At 39.4% G+C, this 20,868-nt stretch overlaps 1 protein-coding gene across 1 annotated transcript; it reads left to right on the top strand.

The window, feature by feature from the left end:
- The first annotated feature begins 12,322 nt into the window (after window positions 1-12,322).
- On the top strand, window positions 12,323-18,238 carry LOC113034001 (cilia- and flagella-associated protein 157-like). Its single transcript, XM_026188257.1, has 9 exons — window positions 12,323-12,603; window positions 13,846-14,117; window positions 14,655-14,808; window positions 14,915-15,161; window positions 15,423-15,511; window positions 15,697-15,847; window positions 16,709-16,866; window positions 17,226-17,318; window positions 18,017-18,238. Exons 1-9 carry the CDS (start codon window positions 12,521-12,523, stop codon window positions 18,132-18,134), a joined length of 1,365 nt encoding a protein of 454 aa, XP_026044042.1. The 5' UTR covers window positions 12,323-12,520; the 3' UTR covers window positions 18,135-18,238.
- The last annotated feature ends 2,630 nt before the right edge of the window (window positions 18,239-20,868 follow it).

Genomic DNA, 20,868 nt, shown 5'->3' with positions numbered 1-20,868 from the left:
GAACACTATAACGTGAAAAAGGTATTTCAACAGGTGACCTTCTTTTACACTTGACAAAGCGATTGGACTCAATGTGTCTGTATTTCCTCAAGGGCTGTTTGGATATCTTACATTTTGTTCCTGTTAAAGGTGCCAAATAAAATCAGCAACAAAACACTTCTGCAGCAGTCACACAGGCACACTAACTCACTCAGCTCGGCTTGTTTACATGATTTATGGTATATTGTGGTAAATGCTGGCAGACTGGGGTAGACCTGCAGCACAGACTTGATGCGATTATTAGCTGCAGGGGGTTATAAATGCATTTGTGCACTGGTATACATGCTCCACGATCTGCTACTCCAAACCGACAGTGTGTTGACCTGCTGACGTGAGGTGATGCACATGCTCATATTGCTGAATGACACGATGAGCTCATGCACTCACTAATTTTATGAGATCATATGCAGAGACATGTAAAACAGCAAGACACAAATGCTAAATATTACGAGTCCATACTGACATCATCTTCTTGAGGCAGATGTCTTCTTTCTGTCGTTTCTTGAGGCCGTTTCTTCTGACTACTAATGTTTTGAATGTCTAGACTGAATGTGACGGTTTATGATGGTTTTCGTGTTATTTGTGCTGTTAAGTTATCATTAATTTCCCCAGTCACATAGAATCTCCTCTTGGAAAGAAGTTTAATATCATGAAATTACAATTCATTACCTTTTTTAAGCTAAATGATTAAACATAACACATTTGCTTTAATTAAATGGTAAATGGTCTGTATTTGTATAGCGCTTTACTTAGTCCCTGTGGACCCCAAAGAGCTTTACACTACATTCAGTCATCCACCCATTCACACACACATTCACACCAATTACGATTTTAAAACTGCTTTTTGCACAAAGCTTTGTACAAATATTTGCATTTACGCTCTTTATTTTATTTAATTTTAGCAGTTTTCTCTGTGCCACTGGTCAGTTTTTGTTTTTGTAGCATAATCTTCCAGTCTAAAGTTCAAAAGGTAATCCAAGTTAATGCAGAATATAAATTATATATAACGACATCAACACTGTATCAGAGAAATCAGCTGGTGTTACAACTCAACACAAGTAGACATACCGGGCATGTGCCAACACATCTACTTTCTCACAGTGATACCAGCCAGTCGCGTATTCCACCTGACAGTCTCAGACTTGTGTGTGTTTGTTATAGCAGCCTGCGTGGGCTGATTGAGGGATTACCCATGAGTCAGTGACTCAAAGACCCCTGTGCTCACAGTAAACACCCACACAGGCATTGCTCAGTTTACCTCACATAGCAGTTAGAGTGAAGATTGGTTTGAAAATGCCTCTTGCAACAATGATCAGTTTCGGAGCAGAGAACAGGTCAAACCAGAAACATGTCATCATACAAAGAGTTTTTACTGCACACCAGTGGTGAAACAAGCACTCACATACTTTTAGTCACATGCATTGAGTAAAAAATACATTATCTTTTAAGCATAACACTAACGGAAAAAGGTACTGTAAGGCATGGTCGTATTTATGGAGGCATTTGCATAAACAATTTATTCTTTATTTTAAAAAAGCAGATGATGCGTGTTAAAATGAGTGTAGCAAACAAATTACGGATGGTGCTGCTATATAAAAATACACTCTCTGAATAAATACGTACTTTTTACCACAGGGTTACACACTCAGACAGAAATATTCACAAAATAGTTACAATTATTTGAAATGTTAAAATGTAAGCCTTTGACTGAACATTATTATTTACAATAGGTCATCCTGTGTCTTTGCCGGGCACTACTGATTTGCTTCAAGTCTTTGTGCCACATTGTACACCATGTAAGCTTAGGCCTTTCTCATTTCTGTTTCTCTTCTGGTGACATCTGTTTCATGCTTTCGTCCTTCTCCACATTTCCTTGTTTGTAATGTGGTCCCACCAGTTTAACTTTGAGATCTGCCTGACACATCTTCAGTGGAAAATATTACCCTTCTTATCAGTTTTGACTGTACTCATCCACGTTTCACTGTCCCACATAACTGCTGTTGTCGAGCTGGAGTGTCATCTCAGTGGCGGTGACAGAACAGGTGGAGCACATTCTTTGGAAACCACCACTATCCATCCCCAATCAAACTAGCATGTAGAAATGTTTTCAAGAGGAAACCATCTCCACACAGTATTCGAACTTAACCTTGTCTGTGTGGCTATTCCTCTCTTTTACCCTTTTCTCATTCACTCTGTTCGCATTTAGTGACTTTGTCCTCCATCATGCCACCACACACTCCACCTGTGTCTCTGATCCTCGATCCACTGTTTGAATCCTCCAGGGCTCCTCCCCTGTCCATCCTTGGGATGTGCTTAGGCTCCCATCACCAGCCTCAAGTTGACACACTGCTGGATCTGGGCATTGGCTCTCAATTACTGTAAAATAAGTTTTTATTTCATATAAAGAGAGTATTGTATGTTAACACTTAATTATTGATCAAAAAATGAACAGTGTATTTGCCAATATCTTGTGAATCCACAGAATGACAATTTTAAATTCAAATTCAAAGAACAAAGTTCAACTAAAGTTCAACACTTTCTATAAATGCCTATTTAAATTCCCCTTATTTGTGGTTAAAACATGTATGGACATCTTGTATAAAATAGCCATTTAGCCATAAACCCATAACGACCCTTCGCCCAGACACGAGTAAGTGCTCTACACTAATTTTTACTGATCTGCATCAAATTCAGTCATAAAGGAGACTTTGTAGTGACTTCTGAAAGATAAAGACATTAATGTAATGATTCATTTATCAGTGCGTGTCAGTGTACTCAAACTAACCTGTGCAGGTGTGTGGCTCCTCTGTGTAGATCTGCAGGAAGACGAGCACAGACAGGAACAGAAGACAGCGACAGGCCTTGTCAGGAGCTTCCCTGAGTGGGGGCCTCCTGCTCTGAAAGGCTGGATACAGGACCCGACGGGGACGGCGAAACCGAGTTGGAGAGGGAGGTGGAGAAGAAGAGTAGGATGTTGTCAGGGTACTGGATTCTTCCAGAGGCCCCAGGGCAACAGGCACAGGTTTGCAGCAGGAAGAGAAAGGCATTGTCGACCCTTAAGCTTCTTCTTTGTCCTGCTAGTCTTATGTTTCAGCTTCTCTGTGCTTTGGTATTCTGATCTTAATACCTTTATATTATTATCAGGAAGTCTCTATTATAAACAGCTCCTGCTTCTCTTTGTCAGACTTCAGATAGTTTTTGCACGCAGCATATGCATCTGTTTTGCCCTATCTATCTTCATCACCAGTCTGGTTCTAGGTCTGAGTTTGAAGCACACACTCTTTAAATATGTGCAGAGTAGGTGTTGTCAGTCTGCCTTTGGCCAGTTGGACGCCACCCACCTCGGGAATTATTGTTGTTAGGAGTTAAGATTATTTTTGGATGCACGCAAACTCCTTTCCCCCCCAAGGAAGCTTTTCTGCCTCCTCCTCCCTACAAATCCCTGCTGTAGGGAAAATCCATGGTGCAGCTGCATTACCACCTCAAGTCAGAAGGCAAAGTTGAGGATTGCTGGCTCAGTTAAATACTCTCCATCATCACCATTCTGCCATGAAGTTTAATGAAATGTGTCTAACAGTGTCTTGTTGATAATACATTTGACTGGGGCCTTACACACGGAACATTTTTACTCACGGACTCAACAGGTCCACGTATAACGCCACAATTCCTTAGAAGGAACTTTATTTTTCAGAAGGATTTTTATCTTTGGTTTTTACATATCATCACTGGCGGATATGTTCCTTCGGCAGCACGAGCAAAACATCTTCTGGAGCTCCAACTAACTGATTTTTATCAAATAAAAGTACATTCAAGTCATGTTTTATGGTCAGCCTCTGCAATAAAGGTGAATGCCACAGAAAAAAGATGCACAGTAGACAAGCACACAATTCTAGAGCTCAAAGAGTAAAGCTACAGGTTTCCTCACCTCTCCTTGCGTGTGGGCTGAACTTGTGTCTTCCCTCTCTCCTCAGGCTTTGACCACAGAAATTTGCTGAAATTTCTGGAATGTATTCAGGGTGCTTTGATTAGCTTCTTGTCTGTATTTTTGCACGCGACACACAATATATCATCAAATGCATTACAGTAAAGCTGCAGAGTCATTTATCCCAAAGTGCTGCATGCAACAGGCAGTGAGTGGACACCGACTGTCATGCAGTGATTCCACTAATTTTGACATTATAAGTCGCATGCACTTGAAAGGCTGTTGTAAGAAAGACAGACTTTTTGCTTTTCTCTTCATTTACAGCTTCTTTGTGTGCTGTTAAAACTCGCAAACAGTTAAATCTCAAGTTGCCTCACAGAGCCTCAAATCCTTCAAACATTTCATAATCCATATGTTCTTATTTATCTGCTTCTCCAGTCAAGATTGTATTGATTACTGTGTTCTGTATTATGATGAATCAAACACATTCGCAAAGGCTCTTAAGTGATGACTTTGTATTTGCAGTTGACATGTATTAGATGTGCTGGTCTTCTGTCGGGTTCTTTTGATAAGCTGTAGTTAAACAAAAACATGTTTTGATGTTACTGTTATGGTTTTGAACTAATCGCTCATTTTGAACTAATCACAATTTTAAATGAACATTTTATATCATAAATTCTTAAAATTACTCAAACCATGACACATAATCAATCTCATATTTTGGAGCATTTATTGGAGTTTTAATCTGTTTATTTAGTATGTTAATTATATCTAGTTTGGGTTTAGTATGTCAAGTCAAAATCAATGTGTGGTCAACGCATCCTCAGTAGCATCCGTTGTTTCAACTTTCCAGTTTTAAAATCTCGAGAACACGCTATGCAATCAGAAGAAATATTTTCCAAGCTTGGAAAAAGGGTAAATCCGAGGAGCACGTGAGCGTAAGCTGTGATTCACTTAGGGAGTGTCAGTGGTTCAAGCCCTGACCAAAGGGAACAAATATTTCACTCAAGTATTGTCCTTTAGCCTATTTATATTAAGACTCATGTAATCTTTCTGTCCCCACCCAAAGCTCATGTTTGATCCACAAAGAAAGTGAAAAGGATATAAAAGACAAAAGAAGAAAAATACTGTTGAAATCCTTTTGCTGTGGTTGCAGTTAGTTGCATCAATTTTAGACTGACAATAAAAAGCAACAAAGATGTAAGATGTTAACACACTCAGCTGATCCCACAGACCACAACTGTTCAATGACTGTTAACATTAGGGTAAAATAATATAAAAATACATTTATAAATATTATTTTACAATAAACACTGTAATAAAACCAGCACCTGTATAGGTAGATAAAAAAATAAAACGTAACAGCTTTTGTCATCAGCATTGTTTAGTGCGCGCAGGAACGTAGCGTAAGACAAAGCTCATGTGCACGCGTTGTGCTTTGGAAGCATTAACGTCACTCTTTTGTTCACATAATATAGCAGGTAAAACATTCTACGGTGAATGGTTCACACGTCACACAGTTGTGTGAACACACACTACTGTGGCAAATTTAGTGTTTTCCTAAAAACAAGAAGCACTCTGAAAACACAAACCTCCACCAAAGCAGGTCAACTCTGGACAGTATTTACTTTTAAGCGACTAGTAGCCTACTACACTTTGTGTATATACATTTTACCGGTATTTTCTTAGGTTTTTTTTTAAAGTGTACTTTGTACAGAAAAAATCCAATGAGGCTAGCATGCTAGATGTTGAAACATAATTGATAATAGGCATTGATTTGTTAATAGCTGGACATGAATAACTTGAGGTTGTGATATATTATTATAGGCAGCTTGTTCTCTTTCTCTTGAAAACACTTTCCTTAGAGATGTAACACATTTCAACGTGAATGTTAATCATCGCGTTCTCCTAGTTCAGATATAAACTTTTAGAGAAACCTTACTCAGCACTGTGCAAATGAAAGGAAATGATTCAGACTCTGTAGGACAGGTACTAGCATGGCTTTGCCGAGTCTGGTACACCATGCTCATCCTTCTGTCTTAAAATGAAACGGTAAATGGGTGGTGGTAATGGTAATGGTAAATTAATGTTAATTGCAAAGACTCCTTAGTTACATGTTTTGGAAAATTACATGTGGGTATAAAACAAAGAGAAAAGCAGAAACCAATATTATAAATGGCACGGAAAACTACAGACTGTATGAACTGTACAAACTATATCAGAATCAGAATCAGAATCAGAATCAGAATACTTTATTGATCCCTGGGGGAAATTATTTTTTGTTACAGTGCTCCATTTTAAACCAACATTAAGACAAGACAGACAATACACTAACTAAGAATAGTACAATATATACATATATATACATACATACATACATAAGTCACTTATAAATAAATATTTGGAAAAGAAACATGTGTAGTTGTAGCAGCAAACAGTGTGTTAAGTGGATGCGTTGTACAGGGAGATGGCCACAGGCAGGAATGATTTCCTGTGTCGTTCAGTGGTGCTTTTCGGTAATCTCAGTCTCTCACTGAACGAGCTCCTGTGACTGACCAACATGTCATGGAGTGGGTGGGAGGTGTTATCCAACATTGTCTTTATCTTGGACAGCATCCGCCTCTCCGACACCACCTTGAGGGAGTCCAGCTCCATCCCCACAACATTGCTGGCCTTACGGATCAGTTTATTAAGTCTGTTGGCATCTGCGACCCTCAGCCTGCTCCCCCAGCATGCAACAGCATAGAGGATCGCACTGGCCACCACAGACTCATAGAAAATCCTCAGCATTTTCTGGCAGATGTTGAAGGACCTCAGTCGCCTCAAAAAATAGAGACGACTCTGGCCCTTCCTGTAAAGTGCTGTGGTGTTTTTAGCCCAGTCCAGTTTATTGTCAATGTGTACTCCAAGGTATTTATAGTCCTCCACAATGTCAACACTGACATATGAAGACCTGGGTCTGAATCTACAATAATATAAAATCACATTAAATTGGACTTTCTATAGTTCTGTATTCATGTTCTGTTTCTTATGTTATATCATGGCTTTTTTGTTGTCTGAAAAAGGGCAAAATGTGATTTATTTGTATTTGAAGTTTAAAAGAAATAAACTAAAGGGACAGAGCCACAATAATTTTGATTTAAAAGTAATAGAATTGTGACACACAGCAGGATTAAACAATTTAGAAAATGGGATCTTTATCATAACCCAGTATCTAACAAGGCATAAATTTATTCATTCGTTGTTTGTCGGGTTTGTTTGTTTTGTTTTTTCAAATTACTGAAAGTGTCATGATTCAAGGAGCTTTCTGCTTAAAAGAAACCAAACAAGTTCTGGTAAAAACTGCGTTCGTTTTTCCATCTAACTTTGTAACACTAAAATGCAAAAGAAGGATGACGTGTAGGAGATGCCCCCATCGTACGCTCAAATGCTCTTGCCCTCAAGGCTAAACCCACCGGAGGAGATTTAATGCCTCACATCCTTTACCACAAATACATCATTTTTATGATAAAGCACGCTTACTAGTGAATACTAAAACTCAGTTGCCTAATAGCATATTCTTCAGCGCAGGAACACACAGGCACGCATTCCAAAGATTCCACTCCATTCAGGTGGTTTACCTAGGAAAAGGGATCCTGGTGCGGTGGGATTACCAGAAAGTCTTTGTGTATCAGAGGGGATGCGATTGGCACAGACAACCAATACTTCCTCCCCTTCATTCTTATTTTAATCCTCCATGTTTGTCAGCAGCCCTAATGCTGTTTGATGCTTCAGACTCAGCTACACATCGTTTGTACTGGCATGGAGACGGAATACCTATCTCCTGGTTCATACCTGAGAGGAAAAGGCTCGGCCTTTGGGCTGCAGGAAACAAAAGGTTAAGGCAGGTTAGCGCTTGAAAATCAAAGTTATTACAGCCTAATGCTACAGACAAATATTTCCCTGAGCAGTAATCACAGGAGCTAACACCCTGCCCAAAGAATTCAGCTTCATTATTTAGCTTTTGTTTCGAAAGAGGGAAATTCCAGTTTCAATTCATCTAAATTGTGAAATGGGCCTCGTTCCAACTCTTCTTATAATTGGTTTAAAATGTAGGTGGATAATAACTTCATCCAACAAGATTATGGTTTGAATATCAGAACATTTCTACCTCCTCTAAATGAAACCCTCTCAATTTAGTGCCAAACTCGCAGCCTAACCAATTTACCTAACCAATTTGAGCTAAGTTTTATCCCTCAGACCACTGAAGCCATGTAAAACAAAGAGAGGCATCCAAAAAAATAATAATTAAAAAGAACACACAGCCTACTTTGATCTTAAGGGGGGCTGGACCAGTGAAACTCTCCTTTCTGTAAATGTAAAGAAGTTTAACTATGCATTTAGTCCCTGAGATATCTTACAGTATGGTACACCTCAGTGTTTCTGCATGATAAATGTGTAAATTCAATTTAAAAGTTCTGTTTCTCATTGCCCAGTTGTTTATCTGCTACTTAATTACGTTGGTGTGATATGCATGGCCACGAAGGAGGTCTTTTTCGGTAGGAAACTTTATAAATCATATGCAAATACAGTTAAAATTCCAAGATTTATACCTTTACTCCTTTACATTTTCCAAAGCTGGAAATGTGAGTGGGCCAGATTGGAGTCTTTGCCAGGTCAACTTTGGTCCCGGGGTCTGTTTGATGGCCGTGGTCTGAACCCAACTGGTCCTCACAAAGATAACTGCAACATTATTACTGTGGTGTGATTAGGCAACATCTGTAAACATTGCATCCTTTTTATAAGCAGGGCATGTGAGAGATGCAACTGCATTACATTCATGCAAGGGCCTACTTTACATGTACTTTACAGAGTGCACCTCTATTTACAACATTTTCCTGCAGTGAATAACTTGAAAATATTGTAATTATTGTGGGAACATCTAAATGTTTCTGAGCTGAGATAAGCGAGCAGCATTCTAGTATCCTAACAACATCAGTGGCATTCAGGATGTTGTAAATGGTAAAGGTCAGGTGTAATTTGAGTTGGTAAGTGGTTTCTAAAGGTTTTATTCTTCTTTGTCATGGCAGTTAAAAGGTATCCGTTTATATTTGTTCCAAAAGCACAACCTGTAATTTAAAGGCTAATAATAATAATCACAGCACCAAGTGGAATTTATCAGCGAGCACACTGGGTTTCAATTGAACAGCCTGTCCGTATTTGACTTTATGGTGTTATGACAACTGATGAATGCTCCACCTCCACCACCGCCACCACCTGCCACTCTTTAAATTTGCAAACATCCACCACAATCCTCTAGAACAATTCCTAAAGGTTTTTTCGTTTAAAGTAATTTAATAAAATTCTACTTTAGAGAGTTAGATACCCATGGCCTCATGCTTTAGAGCAGTGTGATTGGATTTACTGACTAAAGGAAAATTAAACTGAAAACGTAAATGTTTGATGGCGCTGACTTTCCATCTGTTGCCAGGTAAAACTGTGTTACTACAGCAAGCAAATGAGCCAGTCTCATGCGCTTCATGTCTTTAAATCTCTTTGTGATATTGTCAGCCAGTCAACACAAAATATGAGACTAACTGGAGGAGGAGCAGAAGCTGATTGCTGTGTTCAGCAACACTTGGTGTGCTTTTAGGTTTAATTACCGGCTGCCATGACAACTGGGAAACAAACAGGTAGCATATTCACACACAGATTGGTAAAAACATTGTTTAAGCAGCTATTTCGATGTGTGCCTCTCCCGTGCTCAGCAGCCCGAGGCCTGCAGCAGATCACGTTCTCGTCTCTCATTCTTTTTATCTGTTGTTGCTGCAACTAGGACACAAACTCTAATGTTAATAGGACAGGGTTAAGGTTTAGGTGCTCTTACTGTGGCAAAGTTCAGGAGTAGTCAAGAATTAAAATATTGGTAATCAAAGGACAAGGAGAGAGGTATAAAGCTGGCTGTTGTAGCCAAAGATGGTTTGGGACCAGCAAATACCAGAAAACAAAAAATCTTTGCATAAACATGGAGACATAACTGTCACTGCAAACAGTCCTGGCTAAAGGTTTTAATATTGTGAGATATGACAAGGCATTACATGCAAGGATAATGAAGATTTTTGTATGTTTTCTGTACGTGCGTGTTTGCTCGACTCACATTAAATTTAATATGCAAATAATCAGTGATTATTTGCCAAGAGGAAGAACTGAAAAAGTTTTTTGCATCTTGCTGGAATAATTGATAACTTATAATTCATTGGAAAAAAAAAAGAATGAACCTTTTCTGAGAGTTTAATTTGTCTAAAGTTTCTATGAAATATCTTAGTGCTAGAGTTGTAGTTTTTCACAAAAGGAAAATATATTTTTAGAAAATGAACTCACGACTCGTGTCGTGAGAGCTGAATGTCTTAACCTCCACACCCTCACTTTCCACCACAAGCTGTTTTGTCTCTCTGCTCATGTCTTCCACCATCTAATCCTTTCCCAGTGAGGAAACATATCCATCTCACTTTTCGTGCAAAGAGCACATTATTTTATTTTGAGAGCATCGTCCTCCCAGGGGCCGATGCAACAGAGAAAAACAGACAATAACACAGAGACAGCTGAGTTACAGTATGCCGGCCTCGGGCTGAATATCTGTGGGTGGTGGAGGTAGCGTGCAGGACACTTCACAGGTTATGACAATGTGCATAGGAGAAACCTCAGCAATGATTATGATTGACTGTACCTGAAGGTATGCAAACACAGGTGTATGCTGGGTTTGAACTCTGTTCGAGTCACACGCAGCTAACCAAACATTTTACTTTTATAAGGTCTGACTGAATATTGGAATTGATATTTTTACTTTGTGCCAAAAGAAAGATCGTGCTCAATCTTCAGAAACTGAAAACACATAATTAGTTCTAAATAATATAATTAGATATAATTAGTTTGCCCAGCTGTGGTTGTCATATTGTAACATAGCTACTGAGGTCTGTTATTTAATTAAGTAGTAAGTAGTAGTCTTCATATTAGGATTTTTATGAGACTTCACGCTTTGTTACATAGAAACTTGTAAACATCACATTCACTTTTTAAAATGTACGCCTACTGTTTCCTGCAAAAGACCAAGGATCAAGGTTATTATAGTTTACCAACTGAAATAATTTTGTAAACCTAACTAAAACAAAATCATATCACCCAAAAAATCAAATACCCTAAGTTTTAGTATTTGTTAATTTTGACTTTGGATGTCTACAAGCTTGCGAGTCAACTTCAAAAAACTAAATGAAGACTAAATATTTTCAAACAATAAAAACTACACTGGAAACATAACCTGAAACCAAGAAATTAAAGAAATTAAACTGAATCAAAGTCACAAATTCAAACAAGTGATATGAAAAAAAGAACAAAGTAAATGAGTCATTGAGATCAACTTGATTTTGTGAACTTTGTGTGTCTGTTTGAGACCAAACAGAGTAATTAGAGAAACATTTTGGTTTGGCAGCCACATGTTCAGGGAGCACCTCTATTTGCAGGTATTAATAGATCCGTGGGTTGGACGACTCTCATGGTGCGTCTTTTGTGTTGAGGGATTTTGTCAGAACTGAAGAAGAGGAAAGAAAAAAAATCTACTGACTGATAAAAACTTCTGAAGTCTTCATGTAACCTTTCATCAACCTCTGCTCTCTGTACAAAAGGTGAACAATGCAGTAAAACTGTCAAGGCTAAATTATATACACACATATTCAGTGGCAGTGAAGTGTTCATAACTCCTTCCTCTGTTGCGATGCATCTGCTGTGACTGCATAATTTGAAGGTGTAGTTACGCTTTAAAAGCCCACAAATGTAAGCCTGTTGATAGTCAGAGACCATGCATTTGTGTTCTTTACCTCACAAAGCAGTACTGAGCTTTTGTCATGGGGAGTAATGCGATCAAACCCAGAGCAGACTGACTGTCAGCCAACAGACAAGCATGTACAGCTCTGCAGCTTGAGAGGTGCTGTGTTTCCTCTGCATGTGCAAGGTGGCTCTGTAGACAGATAAGAAGCTCAGGAGCATGAAAACTAAGGGCAGTAAACAGTTATCAGTTACAGTGATTATAAGTGTCTATAAAACCATGCAATTAGTAATTAGGTGCTTCAGGATAATCCCAATACATATAAACAATGATATAAATGACTAAACTAAACTAAAAAAACAAACTAAAATATAATATATAAAATAAATCAGTTATTATTATCACAATAACTGTATAACTGGGCATTGTTGCTAGAATTGCTAGATTTCCTTTCAGATAATTCATTAATCTCATTAATGTGACTACTAAATTTGTAAACTGAAAATCAACTTTGCAAATAAACAAACGAAAAACAAACTGAAGTCTTAAATGAACCATAACAACCAGCAGACTATATATACATTTGCATTTAGAGCAAATACATCAAGCGCTGAATATTTCAAGCGGTCCCTGAATGCAGCGTATCCTGGCAACAACTAACATCGTTTCTCTGTGCTATTTGAAAATGTGCTGTTAAAGGAGTGGAGATAAAACACAGCACCAACAAGTTTATCGTAAAAAAGGCGGAAAAATCAGCAACTATGGCAGATGAGACAGTTCCTGCTGACAGAGACAAGGCTTTATATTTGACACAAATTCAGTTCTTAGATAAGGAGCTGGAAAGGTAAGAAACCATTGCTCTATGTTGCTGCTCCTCTGTTGGGTAAACGACTTTTAACATAACACAAAAATGGTAAATGGCCTGCATTTGTATAGCGCTTTTCTAGTCCATAGGACCCCAAAGCGCTTCACACTACATTCAGTCATTCACCCATTCACACACACATTCACACACTGGCGATAGCAAGCTACATTGTAGCCACAGCTGCCCTGGGGCGCACTGACAGAGGCGAGGCTGCCGGACACAGGCGCCACCGGGCCCTCTGACCACCACCAAAAATGTCCCAAAACTTTTAAACACGTGATTATAGAACAGCTTCATAGGTTACATGTATCTGTGTGTGCTTCATCAGCTTTTGGATCAAATGGCAGCTATGTTGTGACTGACTGTTTTTATCTTGAAGGTTTCTACAGTACCAGCTACTAATAACATGGTGCCTAACTGCTATGCAATTCTTCTTACATGTGATTTTAAAAAAATCTGAAAGACATTAAATTAAATTAAATAGTGACAACAAACAGCCTCAAATCCATAATTTAATTATGAAAGCTAAAAATTCTATTTACTGTAAAATATAGAAGAATAACTTTAGCTGACCTGGGTTTGAATCCTCCGTCTGAATCTGAGCCCGTAGTTTCCTTATGATCTTTACCTCAGGTGTAAAAAAGGAAGCAACATTACAATCCTTTTTCAGAATCAGAGTCAAGAACTTGAAACTTTCTTCAGTGTGGCAATGACATAGCATTTATGCATAAAATAACAAGAAAATTTTTCTGTATCACCATCTGAATATGATTAGACCTACATGCAAATTCCAATGACAATACAACACATATTTCACAACAACAAAACTTAACAGCTACATTTGCTATAAATGCAGTCCATCAGCAGAGACTCTATATCTCTATACTGTAAATAAAAGAGTTAGTGAAAACGTGGCGCTTCCAGATGATTTTAAAGCAAAACTCTGAACATGACATGATCTGGACCAGGTTATCTGTTCAGCAAAAGTTACAATGGCAAAAAGATAACCATCTTTCAGACTCTAGGCTCAACTCACCTCCTTAACCTGTCAACCTCACCTCACCCCTCTGTAAGGACCAAGTAAATTTATTTCTTCCTCAATTATAAAATCTTAAAACTTCCTTTTTCACTATTCTGATGTACCAGCTACAGCAGTTTCAGCTCAGCATCTCATATTAGATTCATAAATTCTAAACCCATATGTCCTTTTTTGTACTGCAGGTGTCAGCTCAGATGTGACGAGCTGAAGAAACTGATAGATGACCTCAGAATTTGGTATGGAGCAATGGGGAGGGACAGGGACGATATATGTAATTACCTGACAGACTCCTCAAATGCAGTAGAGAAAAAGGTTGCGGAGCTGAGTAAGGTGTTGGAGCATCAGCAGCAAGCTGACAAAAAGGAAACCGATGAGCTCAAGCTGCATCTCAACCAGCAGAAGGAGGAGCTACAGAAGGAAGTGGACAGACTCAAGTCAAAGAGCACGTTGCAAAGTGAGATAGACGCTGAGTCAGATCATTTATTATTTTTCATCATCTTGTGTTCGGTTAAGTCAGCTGGTCTAAACATGGGGCAGAAGTTGGCCAGTCCATCACAGAGACGCACCACCACATGCCACATGCCCAATTTAGAATCAGCAGTTAACCTAAGATGTGTATCTTTGGGGTGGGGTGAAGGTGGATTAGCTGGACCCACACAGGTACAAGACGAGCACACAAGGCCCAGCCAGTCGGGAGTTTGAAACCAGGAACCTTCTCACTAAGAGGCAACAGTGCTAATGAGCTAGCTGCTGCACCACTGTGCACATTTATAGCCAGACCAGGAGAAAAATATATTAATTTGATTGTGGGTTGAACCTTAAAATTGCTGTTTTAAATTTTGTGTCTGCCTTTTTGAGAGATTTGCAAAAACATCATAACCACAGTGTCCAAACCATGATTTTTGCAAAACCGTTGTTGAGACTGTGTGAAGCTTACACTGGGATGTTTCTAGCTTCCTGTTTTCATTTGCACCTCCTTTCCACCACTCAGAGGAGAAGCTGGACCAGCAGCAGAAGGAGAGGGAGAGGATGACACAGCGACTGGCCTACGTGGAGTTTATTGAGAAGCAGCTATACACTACGAGGGAAGAATATGGAGCTGCCATCGCCAGACTGCAGAAACAATTGGATTTACAGGGGGCAAAGTAAGGTCTAGTGCAGAGTTAAATTCAAGCTACAGTTATAACTGCAGGAGGAGTTGTTCCCTCTGGATGCTGCGTCGACTTACTGAGCCCTGTTCTCCAACAACAGAGTGTTTCAAGACTGTGAGAAACAAGTGTGGAGCTCCATCAAAAATAAAGTTTCAGCAATTGTTGAGGAGGAGAAGATTCAGCACGCAGAGGTGCTTAAAAAAGTCAAGGAGCTTACAGCAGAGAGCTTTAAACTCTTGAAAGAGAAATCCATCCTGCAATGCCAAGAGAGTGAACTCTGTCTTGAAGTACAAAACATGAAGAGGGACAGCCACGCAGCTAGCCAGGACATCATCCAACTCAAGGAGGTACGATGTCTGCATAGAAGGGACATAAATGTGCCTGCGTAATTCCTAGAGGTTGTGGTAGCTTGAATTGGTACATCTGCCTTCTGTTTAAAAAGTTGATGTTACATTGCTACATGCAACATACAAGTCTTATTGCTTTTTATTATTATGTAGAATGAGGCATGTGGGAAGATATGTATTGCCTTAAAATATTGTAACACTATTTTAACTGATAACTCGTTTTCATTCTTCATGTCTCCATATTTATCACCCGATTTACAGAAAGAAGATCACCTGTCGAAGAAGTGCCAGCAGCTCAAGGTTCAGCTGAATAACTACAGCCTCTTGCTGGCCAAGAAACAGGACCTGAGGTCTTTACTTCTTTACTTTTTATTTATTTCTGTTTCTCCAAGATTATTTTTTTAACTTCCTGATAGTAGCAACATACAAAAGCTTTAATAGAGACTTTAACAGAGACAGCTTCTCTACAGTCAGATGCTCTACCACTGAGCCACACCCACATTGGGTCAACTTTTATTCTGTGTTATAATTTCAGACAGCAGCTGAACTTGGATTCTGAAGTGTGCAGTCAAAAGAAAGCTGAGGCAGCTCAGCTGGAGGCTGAGCTCCAGGAGGAGATGAGTAGGAGGAGGCAACTCAAGGCAGACATGGAGAAAGCAGCAAACATTCTGAGACCTGCTGTGATGGTAAGAACACAGCCTGACAATAACTATGGCCTTTAGCCATTTGATTGCAGCCACAGCATATCATAATGTTTGTATGGGAGATAGTTCTGTGCTTGGTGGTCCAGTTTGATTGGTATTAATTGAAGACTGCTGGAAATCCTCCCTATGTTCTGCTATTGAGACAGGCATCCAAGAAACCAGGTATCCAGATATTCCACAACAGGTAAAACTCTGGCATGAAGGTATAAATGTTCATTCACAAATGATACAATGGCATCATAAGACATACGCAACAATAACGATGGTATCGTGAAACAGTTATTCTGTGTGTGATACGTTAGATTAGGGGCAGGGAACTTCAGGCCTCGAGGGCCGGTGTCCTGCAGGTTTTAGACATGTCCTTGATCCAACACAGCTCATTTAAATGGCTAAATGACCTCCCCAATATATCTTGAAGTTCTCCAGATGCCTGATAATGAACTAATCTTTTGATTCAGATGTGAGTAAAATTCAGTAATTTGTTGCAAGTTTGTTTACTTCTATTCACATTAACCTCATTCATTTTAGGTGAAATTTTGAGCCACTGTATTGATTATTGTTTTGCAAGAGGCAAGATTTCATATAAATCTTTCACCTAACTAAGATGTAATTTGCCAACTACTGGTGAGTGCTTTGATTTTTTCTGAACACAAAAAGAAACTCAAAATTCTAACACTTTCACATTAGGTGGCCTAGGGTGAAGTGAACACTATTAACTGATTAGCCTTATTGTCTTTTAACGCTATAATATTATGAGAACAAAATATTATTTTGTGACTTACCCGCTAATGTGTACACTGTCTCATCCACCGAGATAATGGTTTTGTTCTCTGTCCTCTGAAGGGCTTAGAGAAATTCTCTGAGGCTCAGGGGAAGATCCAGAAGCTGCGTGAGATCCTGGAAAGCAACACATCCCATGGAACAGAGTCCGCTCTTTATAATTCCCCAGAGAAGAGCAGTCGAGGGCAGAAACTGCAGACATCTGGCCCCAGAACAGTCAGGTGCTTGGAAACACTTTGCCCGGTTTGTGTATGTTAGTGTAATGAGTCGTGAAAATGGTGGCCTGATATCTGCTGAAAGCTGCCAGGTTCTTCATAGCAGTGAACTGGATCTTTGCCCGACTGAGGCCCATGAGAGCCAGATTATCTCCCAGTTGGCCTCAAAATAGTCAAAAAACAATGTACGCCTCTATAAATAAGCTTTTGCTTAGTTGCTGTGACTTTTGTTTTGGTTTCAAAAACACCATGATATGTTTTTTTCTCAAAAAGAAAAGATAAAGTGCTAAGGTAAAGTAGAAAATGATAACACGCAAAAAAATGTTAATTAATAACAACAGTCCTGTCATTCTATTTGTCCTCAGCCCAGAGACTTTGAACCTTGGCACAGATCCACTGTTTTTGTTGAGCCGCTACAGGCCGGGCGATCTTGGCTTCTTACCTCGACCCAGATGGAGGTACGTCTCTGGTGCAGGACATCAGTCCACCAGCAGCCAGCTGCCACTGGCTTACAGTGTATTAGATGGAGGAGTTGTACAGGGAGATGGCCACAGGTCGTTCAGTGGTGCTTTTAGGTAATCTCAGTCTCTCACTGAATGTGCTCCTGTGGCTAGCCAACATGTCATGGAGTGGGTGGGAGGTATTATTCAGCATTGTCTTTATCTTGGACAACATTCGACACCACCTTAAGGGAATCCAGCTCCATCCCCACAACATTACTGGCCAATCAGTTTATTGAGTCTTTTTTTGGTATCTGCGACACTGAACCTGCTCCCACAGCATGCAACAACATAGAGAATAGCATTAGCCACAACTCATAGAAAATCCTGAGCATTGTCAGACAGATGTCGAAGGACCTCAGCCGCCTCAGAAAATAGAGACGACTCATCATCATTGATCAGCAGGCAGCCGTTTGCTGAGAAAAAACTCTTACGAAAGGGAATAAAGTGGAGCATTAGGGAGTTCAACATCCTCAGTATGATTTTGGAGTGGGTAGAGGACAAAAACAGAAGTAAAAGGAGTGTGAGATTAATTAGGTTGTTGGTTGTGATGTCATTTCTCAATAATATTTTTGTGCTTCTAAGAATTAGAAGTGCTAAAAAAGAAACTGTGCGGTTGGATTTTGTTTCATTATGCTTCTTTATAAATCTCTCAGGAAACCCGGCTGTCACAAGGCATTGACCGCAGCCTCTGATGATAGGTCTAACCCATCTGACCTGGCTTCTCGGGACACTCATGCAGAAGCAGGACCCTCCACCTCATCAGTCTGCTGAACCCAAATCCAGCAAGAAAATAAAAAAACCTAGAATTCTGTTCCTGCATTTCCTCTAAATGCTGATGTATTTGTCTACAAACATACTGACTTGAGAGCACGTTTAAGCATTTAACACGTCCACATCTGTATGTCAGGTCATGTCCACATAAAGAAAAACATCAGCGTTTAAAAATTTGTGTTCGTCTCAGGAATTATTAATGATTAAAGTTTTATTCCCACACGCGTCATAATCTGCACGGTATAGTCATCATCCAAATCTGGCAATTAAACCTCACTGTTGAAGTTTTAATCATACTGGTATGTATGTACGACAGCCCGCATAAGCTGATAGTTCAGACGACAACCTGTCTGTGCTCTTAAAAAATCTCACATGGTGTACACTGTTTAAGCTATTTTGGCCTGCATACATTTGCTGCGGCCTCTGCATTCCTCCATTTATTTTTTTCGCCAAAGTGCGATTTCACGACTGGATAAAATGCACACAGCCTCAGATTTCACCACAAAAAAATTCCTAGGTGACTCTGAGTGCACAGGAAAGCACATTGAACGGTCAGCAGCAGTGAGTGTTGGCGAGTGATGCAACATGACGTAGCAGCAGTGCTACAGCTGTATGTGTGAGTCTGTTGACTTAGGTCAAACAGGAAGTTGAGGCCAATCTGGAATACCCATACTCACACGCATACACACATACGTATACAAGTCACGAGGCTCCGATACACTTGTGGGTTTTACAAGCTTTTCTGCAGCACACATAGACATAATTAATAGCATAGACATCTGTTTTTAATAAACTGGCTCAACAGTGTTTTTCCTGCAGAGGGTGACTCTCCCCTCACAGTTACATTCACCACTCTGGATCCAAAAGCCAGAGAATTTTACACAGTATGAGTTTATTATGATTCACACACAGCTTTCATGGAAATAGACAGTCATAACTACAATAAAACAGAATTTAAAGTTCTTTAAAAAAAACTGGAAAATATATTTCTTCCGGCGCCCCCCGTGTGTGGCAGCCTGTTACAGTAGCTCTGCTCATTCTGAGTTATCTTATATATATATAATGAGTAAAACCATACATTGCACAAATGTTTGCTTCTGTTACATCGGTGTATTTATGAATTTGTTTATTTTCTGACAGGGGTCAGAAACAACTTGCTTTAGCTTGAGTAAGGGCATAATTTTACTTTTTCTGGATTTCAAATCCAAGTTTTTCACTAATATTGAAACTACACTTGGCTTCAATATGACTGGCACAACCATACCCAAGCATGGATCTTGAACACTCCCAACAACAACAGGTAAAGGTGCCTCCGTGACTGATAAAAAAATAATGAGTAAACTGCCCAAATAAGCCGCATGTCTGTGCTTCACCACAGTTTTTCTTTAGCACAAACTCAGTGAAATTGAATTCTGTTTTATTATATAGCACCAAATCAAAGCAACCGTTGCCTCAAGAGAGTTTAGATTATAAGGTAAACACAGTACAATAATTCAGAGAAATTCCCTAGATTGAAACAATCCACTTTGAGCAAACACTTGGCGACAGTGGGAAGGAAAATCTCCCTTTTTACAGGAAGAAACTGCCTGCAGAACAAGGCTCAGGGAGGGTCAGCCATGTGCAGCGACTGGTTGGGTGGTGGGGGCTCTCACATTTTAATGAAGATTGTGCACGAGACGCAGGGGACTGCAGACATGAGGACAGTCACAACCATGCCTGGTGTCCATATGACCAGGAAGGGTTGTGCATTAATCATCAGATGATTAAGGGGACAAATTAGTTTAGAAATTATAATCAACATCTGACTATGTGGGTTTTTTCTCTGCAAGTCAGATCTGATCAAACCACAGGTTTACTCTTTAATAAAGCTGATTGTTCAGACTCTAAATGAAACGCTATCAGTGATACCCACTTTTCTTAACCTTAACTTTGAATCCTACTTATTTGGTAATAGTTAATAAAGCAAATCACGTTGCTGAAAACACTTCATTTAAGAAATTTCAAAACTAATTTAAGTGTTTATGCAATAGAACTCTGATGGATCCAATGCCAAATAATTAGCTAATTGTATCCAATTACACAGAATATTAACTATAACGTAACAAAAGCAGTTTTCTCCTTTGTGGAGCTCCCATTAGTGGCATCAGGCCTGTTCTTTCTGAGGAAAACCAGACTAGCTGACCATCCAGTCCCGCCCACGTGCCCACGTACACCATGGAATCCTGGGAAAGAGGCAAATCATCATGAGACAATGTGGATGTTCTTCCATCCTTCGTCAACAACAAGCCTTCTATCATACAAACAAAATGTGTGTGTGTGTGTGTGTGTGTGTGTGTGTGTGTGTGTGTGTGTGTGTGTGTGTGTGTGTGTGTGTGTGTGTGTGTTGGGCAGAAAAATGAAAGTGTTCTGAATGAGGTCAACGCACCAAAGAAATGTTGCCGTCCTCTCCTGTCCTCGCTTACAGAAAATGTCAGACTGTTCCAGGAGCTACTGAGTGAAATGGTTATTTCTTTATTATATGGGTCTATATGAAGGCAAACAGTGCATTGTAAAAATATATAAGAGATTCATACACCTGGAAGAAAAGTGGGGATGAAAAGTTTTTTATTGTAATTTTATTTGTATGACTTTTTTTCTCTTTTTTGCACATTTATGTCTGCTGTACTTGTGTCTGAGGAATGAAAGAAAGAAGTTGGAAAAAATTAAATGTTGGATGCAAAATGTTACTACAAAG

This window comes from Astatotilapia calliptera, chromosome 12, assembly GCF_900246225.1.
Source record: "Astatotilapia calliptera chromosome 12, fAstCal1.2, whole genome shotgun sequence".
Taxonomy (NCBI): domain Eukaryota; kingdom Metazoa; phylum Chordata; class Actinopteri; order Cichliformes; family Cichlidae; genus Astatotilapia; species Astatotilapia calliptera.
The sequence above is the reverse complement of the archived record's forward strand: the minus strand, read 5'-3'. Positions and strand labels throughout refer to the sequence as shown.